The sequence below is a fragment of the Pinus tabuliformis genome, chromosome 9, assembly GCF_031772625.1.
Source record: "Pinus tabuliformis cultivar Carrire ecotype Pingquan chromosome 9, CPIR1, whole genome shotgun sequence".
NCBI classification, from domain to species: domain Eukaryota; kingdom Viridiplantae; phylum Streptophyta; class Pinopsida; order Pinales; family Pinaceae; genus Pinus; species Pinus tabuliformis.
In genome coordinates this window covers 435,589,196-435,598,466 of record NC_142307.1, presented here as the reverse complement: position 1 = coordinate 435,598,466, position 9,271 = coordinate 435,589,196, and the positions used below count along the sequence as shown (strand labels likewise).

Below are 9,271 nucleotides of genomic sequence, written 5' to 3'. Positions count from 1 at the left end.
TGATTTCAAATCAAAAGCAGCCGAAAATCAACTGTCAGTTAATTAATTCAAATCCCATTTTTTTTCCTCACGACCTGCAAAAATGGGCTCCAAAGAACCGAGAATTTCTCCCAAAACAGCACGAATCTTCTCAAACGGTTTCTGGGTTATCTAACTGACCCTACTAGCGAAAAAACACATGTTTTCTTTTTTTTTCATATTCGTCTCTATTTGGCCAAATCGTGTGGGTGAAGTTTGACTTTTTTTTGTTGTTTACGTTTTTCTGAGTTAATGTCTTTTACTATTCTGCATTTTATGAATTGTTGTGGCAAATGTGTTTGAAATATCTAAAGTAAACCAGTGGTAGAGAGTGAATATTTTCTACAGTAATTATCCCATGTTTTCATGGAAGTGGTGGGCTCTAGTATTGCAGCAATAATGCTGCAACTCCTGGGACTCCCTTATTTACTTTTATCAACCTGGTAGTTCGTAACAAACTTGGAAGCGACGATGTTGTATGCACAAGTACTAGCTCTTGCCGCAACTGTCACTTGGTCAGCTGGCATAAGTCCGCTAGGGGCTTAAGACAACTTCTATGAGCTCTTAGAAGAAGCTTTTTAACTGATGTATGAAAGCTAACTCAAAGGAAGCTAATCTACTTGCGGAAATAAACTGAAAGCCAAAAAGTAACGCAAACCCTAGCAAACCCTAATTCTACCAGCTAGTCCTACTGATGCAAAGGAGAGAATGCAAACTACTGGAAGGGATGCCATTACTTCTAAGAAGGTAAAATACATGTGTCTAGACTACCTCTACCTGAAGAAAACATCTTTTTTTATTTTTGAATAAGTTATCAGAATTATCATGCATGTGCTTTTAACTAGCATTTTACTATGCAGGGGTGGATCAAGGAGGAGAAATGCTTGGAAAAGGTTGGGAAGGTTCAGAGACGGTCTAAGGAGTCTCTAACGCCCTTCCGAAGAGTTTCACAAAGTTTGGCTATCAAGAAATCTCATTTGTGAGCTTCTACAGGAAGTCTGCAGGGGTTCTATAGGATGTTCATAGATTTCTACAGGATGTTCAAAAATTTCTACCAGATGTTTAAAAAGTGGATTTTAGAGGATGGGTGAGTGATGGAAGATGCATGAATGGATAGGGAGGTAGGATAGGGTCCTGGAGTGACCCAGGGACTGGTGGATGGAGTGGTGAGAGAGCGTAGAAGGCTGACTTGGCTTAAAGAAGGCTAAGACAATGATGGAGCAAGAAGGTAGGGTTATGTGGGCAAAAGGACAGGTGTGAGACAAGGAACCTAGCTAGAATATGGAACAGTTGGCTCTGTTGAAGCTTAGGTGGATGAGAGAGTGGTAGAGATGCCCTGCACGGTGTACATTTAACCGAATCAACAGTCTTACAAATAATCAATGTCCTAGCTAATCTAATCTAACTGTCAATAAAACGAATGAACACCAACTTTATTTGGAAAGAAAACCATGTACATCAATCATGCAAAGAAACATTTTAGAGATCTGAACCCATAACTAACTTCTGCAAATGAAAACAGTACACTAAGGATCACATGGTCAAGCAAACTAGTGTTTTTGTTGGGGCAGCACTGTTTCTTCAATTCCAGCCCCTGATCCAATAAGGATGAGGTGAAACTGAGAGTGTTGTTGACCCTTTTCTTAGAGATTTTTTCCTGTTATTATCCTACCAATCTATTTTAAACATCTGAAGCAATTCTATTCATAAACAGTGACCTATTTAAACAACACAACTAAATCTGCCGAACAGAAATACGTTTCAAATGCATAAAAGGAAAACAACGATGCAAAGGGAAAGGTAACAGTACAAAAAAGAATCCCTAGGCTCTCAGTTTGAGCCCAACCCTAAGATCTATGGCTCCTATAGAAAACTCATAGTTGATATAAAATCGGACTGCTTCTCATTATCAAACAATAGTCCTAAGTCAAGAGTCATGCCAAAATGGCTACAAGAGAACAAAGTAAAGCTAACAGCATTGTAGTGCAAAATATGCAATGGTTTCAAAAGTCCCTTACGAAGGCTGAGGCCTTAACATTTATACACCATGAGGGCCCTAGTTGGCCTCCTAAATCTATGGGACTTGGCTGTCCAAACTGTGAGTAGACAGCCCCTTCCAAAATTTTCTTGGTTGCCTTCTAGATCTAGTTTTGGTGGCCTCTGGAGCTTAGAGTTGGGGGTGAAGATCCCAATGAAGGGCTATTTAATGCCATAGACAACCCCCCCACGAATCCTCACCTCAAGCTTGGCTTTCTTCTAGCCCATGATTGCTCGGTTTTGCTCCAACATGTGTCAAAAAACCTGAAATGAGCACGTGCTAGCCACCTAGGAAGAGTGACTACCCTTATTCATACAAATGACATAAACATATTGAAAAATAATGCATAAGCTATGAAAAATGAAGGATTGAACAAGGACTAAACAAGGATAATTAGGAGAAATGAGCCCAACAAGTTACCAAATTTGGGGCTCATCATCAACCCCCTGCTAAAAGGGTTGCTCATCCTCTGAGCAACTAGTCCAGCTCCTCGTCTTTCATTGCTTTAATCGCCACTCTCACATGTAATATACTTCATAATTTGGAGGCTGACTTCACTCCAGAATGGTTCTAGGCTAGTTCTTCGAACTCCATTCTTTTCCTCTGAAAATTGTTCCTCTGGCAAGAAGAACTCTTTTTTAGCTTTCAGACCCAATTTTCTCTCCTCCTTATCCCAGGGTACCCCCATCGGTAGATCAGTTACTCTGCTAATGAGCTGTGGGGTGAGTCTGAGGGTCAATCCTCTGAAGTTGATAATGGCCAATGTCTTTGACTTCGGCTTCAAGGACCTTAGGAATTCTTCTGTAATTTCGTCATCGTGACCTTGGAGCTTGTCACAGAATGACATCCAGTGTAAACGGGAAAACAAGTCCACCACCCCAGGGGTTTCCCGTAATTTCTTGGAGTCCAAAGTTTCTTTTCTAATGAACCCTCCCGGCATGGTAAAAAACTCTGTTTTTTTATTGTTCTGAACTTGCCTGCTCGTGTACAGAAGGAGGACTTCAGGATTTCTCTACACAGAGCATAGAGCTACATCTTCGTTATGCACACAGTCATATAAAGTTCACAATTTTTCACCAGTGAGCCTTGACAGTGTCTCAATTTTTCTACAGGAGGGGTTTTAATTCAAGACCCTAGAGAAAATCTCGCATGCAGACTACGAAGACAATTTCATGCAGTGATAAGAAAATGGCTTTTGAATTCATAGACAGACTTGCATTCACATTTTCCCTACCCCCTCAACACGTCGAATTCACCACCTTTTGAATTATTTGCATGGGAAAGTTATGTTCAGGCCTACCTCACTAAGAATTGCCATCCTCGACGTGAACAGTCCAAGCTTCTTCGTAATGTCGGGCTCCCTGTAGCGCAGCTTCCTGTAGAAATTGTGCACGGCTTCTGGAGGATGTTACGGTGGTTCTGGACGAGTCTGAGCAGCAGCAGAACGTTGGAAGAGACCGAGAACTCGAGCTAACAACTTGCAGATGAGGAGGATGCTTACTCGGCTGCAAAACAGTTGTGAGTGTAAATGACTGCAGTGTATCATAAGTTATTCAACCAGTCTATTTTGAATTGCTGCGGAATTCATTGCACGGGGGTGAGTTGTCCCGATCGATCCGTTAGTCAACGTCACAGCCATCATTCCTCGGTGTGTCCTTGACCGCCAAATTCTTCCCTCTGCATTCATCGCTGCCATTCCTGTCATACTGCCGCTTCTCCCCGACTGAACACTTCCCACGTGTCAATTTCCTGTCTTTTTGACATAACCAAGCCCATTCGGATCGTACGAGGCCGTCTGACTGGTTGTGGTGGCTAGTTGAATGGCTACCAGACTTGTTCAATCCGTCCATTCTCACAGTCATGTACATTTAGAGTATAGCTTATGTAATTTGACGAAATAAGGTTAGGCACTTACCTATGCGGCCGTCGACGTGGTTTTTTTAGGTTTCGGGATGGGGAATGCTGGATCTACTTGATGCTGCTTCGTACATGGGTGCTGGAGCTCCTCTTCATTGGCTGCTGCTGGCTACGAGACCTTGAGACCTGATTTCCTGGTGGTGAATGCTGCATGCACCGGCTTCATGAGCTGCTGGTGTCTCCTTGGTATGTATTCTAGCCGGATTAGCTGTTATAGGATTCCTGTAGAACATCTTGTAGCCTTTTCTCCTCCTGGGGTGCATGTTGAAATAAATGAGTCGCGTTCACAGGTGCAAGGTCCTGAGGTCGCCTTGACAGGTAAAGTGTGTGAGCCTCTGCATGCTTTATTTCCCACTTAAAAATATATATATATATATATATATATATCTGAGAAAACAGGGTTCTGGTATGACTGTGCAGGTATATTCGACCAGATGGTAGCAATGGTGGTGAAAGGAGGTGAAACAAGTGGAGGATTGAAGAAAAGAGTGGTTGCATGCCTCCTCAATAGACTTCAAGCTTCAAATCCTTCTCCAAAATCGATCCTGGCCCACACAAAGGCTCTGTTATCTCAAAATCAGACCCTGATAGGCTGCTGGTCAGGTTGATTCTAAGTAACTATTTCAAACCTACTTTAGGCTGAGGCTTAGCCTCCTCAACCTGAGAGGGCTCTCTCTGGGTGTAATAATGATTTTGATTAAAATAAGATGGCTAACTCTTGTGAAACAACTGTAACAAATATGAATGCTAGAAACATACTAAACAACTATCCATTGGGCCTATGGAGTCAACAACACTTCAATACAACAAAGATCTTGACCTTACATGGAAGTCAGGGCACTCAGCATTTGAATATTCAGAATATATACTCATAAGGAACCACACAGTTTATAGATGCATACAGGAAATCAAAGCACATTCAGTGAATTCTGAGTGTTTATACATCCATACCACTGTAAACAAAACTAAGAAGAAGACAACATCACACATTCTGAGTATGAAAAATTGTTCATGAATCCTGAGAAGTAAAACCAAAATTATATTACTGAAAGTGAGTCTTTACATAATCCAAATACAAGCTTTGTTCATAAAATTTCCCACCATTATTACATTTCTGTTTCAGCTATATATAGAGCTCCTATTCTAACTGATCGAGATTCCTCCTCAAGCATGAGGGGAATTCGAAAACTGCTTCTATTGACACCTATTAACCTTTAACTAACTAATAAATATAACTGACTACTAATTGACAGCTCTGGAATCCTAAAACAATTAGGATTCTAATTCTACTAGATCTTCTAGACATCTAAATCAAATGGGACTCTAATTCCATAACAGCCTTGGTCTACAATCATTTTTGTTCTCTGACATCTGGTTCCCTTCTGGCGGTGGCTGTGATGGACCTTTAATGCTTCATGTTTGATCTTCAATGACACATATTTTCCATTGCCCTGAAACATAGGAAACTGCCCCTGTTTGTCGGTCCTTGGTTTGCCTCAAAATGTTCGAATCCAAAGAAGCATGTCTTTATCCTTTAATTACCCAAAATGGAGTTCCACGTCCTTGATGTGTTGTAAGCCTTTCTCATGTACCTGTGTGATGACAAAATCTTTCAAAAAGATTTGCCGCTTTGTCAATCATAATTCATCAACTCAATTGTATCATGCAGCTACAGCAGTTTCGTAGCGCGCTACAAAACTGCTGTGTAATTTCAAAAACACAGTCTTCCTTTCATAGCTAAATGATCGCCAGTGTTCATGGCTTAAGCACCTCTTCATCAAAATCTTCTCCAACTTCTTCTGAGTAAGCATACCGTGTAGAACTTTGAGATGGTGCTCACAGCACACAGAGGACGCAGAGCAGAGCAAAGGACAGCATGTGCCAAAATCCAGTTATGATCCGTGCACTCTGCTAACGCTCGCTGAAAGGATCCGTTGCCTTGAAATACAGCTCATATCCAAGCCACAGAAACAATGACAGCCACTGCCAATGCATTTATAAATTTCCTGTAAATTTCCAACTTGGCTAGCCGCCTCCTTGCCTGGAGCTTCTCCAGTGTTTTAGACAGAGAAGTGAAAATCCAGAGTATCAAAAATGCATCTAAAATAGCAATTGGAAGGACAAGGAACATCCTTGTCTTCCCCGACAAATCATCAATTGTCCCAACATTCTCCACCACATCAAGCAATTCAGAAGCCAGGAAATATGTCGCACCAAGAAGAAGCACCTTTGAAGTACGACCACCAAGAGTAGGCCTAACCACACCATAACCCATTGAAACAACCAAAAGGAGAAGACGGGCCACAGTTTTCTTCACTGCCCCAAATGTAACGGCCCAGAATGTAATTCCCATGGGCGTGACTCCAGTTGCATTAAAATTTGCATACTCGAAGTACCACAGTGTCATTTCAAACATACCAAGGGCAATAACAAGGGTAATACAATTCTGAAACTGTAGTACATCCTTCCAAAACCTGATATACTGGGAAAACCAAATGAGTCCAAGTAATAGGTATACTAGCGACATAAAGCCATAAAAGGTCATTAGGGGTGCCATCCTGCCTGGTAAATAACCTGTGGGATTTTTCCAAATAGTCTTTCCATCCAGCAACAGCTCCTTTAGGGCTGGTTCACAAAATATAAAATACAAGTTATACATTCCAGTCTTAGGAATTGTTACTGATTGTGCTGACAAAGTGTGGGAAATTTCATCTCCACTAAATTCAATATCTAATACGTAAGGCCATTTGGGATCTCCTGCAGATTGGCGCCGAATGACTTCGCCTTGTTTGCACCCCTCTATCTTGGCAAGGTCGGGAGAACAGCAGATAGCCTTTTGGCCACCAAATAGTGAACCACCAATATCATCTCGATCAGATGCCTCAAAGATGATAGCCTGGACCAGTCCAGTACTGTGTTCCATGCCTAAATGCTGAGCAGCAGCTTCCGTTGTCCTCCGCAAAGTAATATTTTCAAACTTGATGTAAGATTTTCCATTGTTGGGGCCGGATCCAGACTTCTGATCAGAGTCAATCGAGGCTCTCATGCCCTCGTTGCCTCCATAGAGCAGGTAAGCGTTTCCACTCTCCTTGAAGGAAACGTCCTTGTATTCGTGCACTGACCCTTCAACTCCCACATTCACTGCAATTACCAGCAAAAGCACCACGAACAGCCAAGCTGAAGCCATCTTCACTGCCAGCAAATATGAGGATTTTACATAGTGTATTTAAATTGTCTTAGTACATTTGGTTGGCAAATCCGTCGCCCTATGCCTATAAGCGGTAGGTTGGAGGCCAGAGCCAAATAAAGATATGGTTGTGCTTCATGCGCACGCTGCCGTAGACTGGAGAAACTCTCAATTTCAATGCATTTGTAATAGATAGGGAAATACAGTAGATCACAGTCGCAATGAAACAGTTAGATGAGGATTATTAAATCATAATACATTCACCTCACCCTTTGACATAGAGAATGCCTCGATACCAACAGCTCAGGAGGGAAAACAATAAAAAGAACAATAATACATCCATCAATCCATTCCTATCAGGAGAGAAACAGCTGAATCTGCTCAATTGGATCAACGTCGACGATTATGAATGGAGCTTGATGAAACTTGTATTCTTGACATGAAAAGAATGGATCACTTATAGATAACACCGCTATAACTGCACTGTTATTTCAGTCGTCTATATTGCGGCATAGGCTTCTTATAGAGATGGCTTCTCTTTTTTCTCAAATCTTCAAATGGGTCCACCCAATTCTTGTCTTTCTCAACAGCACGTTGCCATCGCTTCTGAAAAATTGTCAATTCTGCTACAGATTGCCTCCGTATTTCAGATCTTGGATCAACCTCACTCGCTACCTTCGTAACTGAGCGTTGTGCAGGTGTAGCAGCAACAGAGCTCTTATTTGCAATAAATTAAGACGGCGAGCTGCACCTGCAACAGAAGTAGCTTGACTCAGTTATGCTAGCTGGATACCAAGGCTTTGTTCCTTGGACATGTACTTCCCTGCCAAATGTCGATGTAGAGTCATAGGTTGCCAATTTGAAGTCAAGCGCGATGTGCTTTGCCCAGTAATTCTGAATCCCTTATTCACAGATGGGTGTGTTGAGATATCAACCTTTAATAGACAACCTTTAGGAAATAGATCTTTTTCAGTATCTTGTATTGCAGCATATATTAAAGGCAGACAAACTTCCACTGCTTCCTTGAATTCACTGTCGCTGCTCTCATATTTTCCCAATTCAAAGATATTGCAATAGAAGGAACCCCTGACATGAGAGCTTCCCTTGCACTTGCAACAGTGCCAGAATAAATGATGTGATATCCACAGTCTGATCCCTTATTGATTCCACTGATTACCACAGAAGGCTTCTTCCAAGGAAAGAGTGCTCCAGATAAACCTAATGAAACACCATCTGCTGGGGTACTAAAAACCTTATAAGCTGACAACTGTTGATGCAAACCCAATGTATTTTGATAAACATGACAGCTGGGTAAGGTCTGCTACCGATCAGCACAAAATCACCTAGACCGTGTTTCGCTACGAAATCACCAGAAACATGTTGCGCTGCGAAAACACCTAAAACTGACTTATGCGCTACGAAATCATCTAAAGAGCTTTGTAGCACATAATAACCTTTGAACAAAATTGACACATGGAGATTTTGTAAATTATGAGACCAGTGAAGAATGAGGATACATAGTGGACTCCTTAGACTCAGACTCTAAGGCAAACAAAAACTCAAAGCTAGACTAGCACTAAATTTTTTTTTTTTTTACCATCAAACTAATGTGAGCGGTTTTGAAATTAGAATTCTTAGGTGATAACAGGCTCTACAGGATGTTTCCTGTAGAAATACAGAACTTCCTGTAGAAAGTCCTCTAGCTTCTGGTAGAAGGCTAAACCATGACCACATTGTGTCCAAACCTTGGAAAAAATGAGTTTTCATGGAGGGAGTGTATGTGAGGTTGCCTGGTAGCTTGGTAGGGACCCTTGTCCTTGAGTTGACAGGCCTCCTTTTTTCATTGTGTTCCTGCAATCTGCAACAATTTCCAGAGATTAAACTTGTTTTTTTTTGTTTCTTCCTTCTTCTTTTTTCTTTTTCTTTCTTTCTTTTTTTTTTTTTTTTTTTTAAGAGATAGCAGGGCCGTGTCAATGAGGTTTTCACCCCTACTATCTGCCTTGGGTGCCTCAGATAGTTTTCACCCAAGGATATTTTTATTCCAATTCTTTTTTCAGAGAGACAGCAGGGGCACCTCAATCAGGTTTTCACCCCTACCATCTGCCTTGGGC

At 41.5% G+C, this 9,271-nt stretch overlaps 1 protein-coding gene across 1 annotated transcript; it reads right to left on the bottom strand.

Annotated features, from left to right (window-relative positions):
• Positions 1 to 5,747: 5,747 nt before the first annotated feature.
• On the bottom strand, positions 5,748 to 7,160 carry LOC149149034 (uncharacterized). The gene has a single exon (XM_089442363.1). It carries the CDS (start codon positions 7,158 to 7,160, stop codon positions 5,925 to 5,927), a length of 1,236 nt encoding a protein of 411 aa, XP_089298489.1. The 3' UTR covers positions 5,748 to 5,924.
• Between the last annotated feature and the right edge of the window lie 2,111 nt (positions 7,161 to 9,271).

What these genes read in the sequence shown, in the direction of transcription:
- LOC149149034 (XM_089442363.1), bottom strand. Translation starts at nt 7,160, where the DNA reads ATGGCTTCAGCTTGGCTGTTCGTGGTGCTTTTGCTGGTAATTGCAGTG.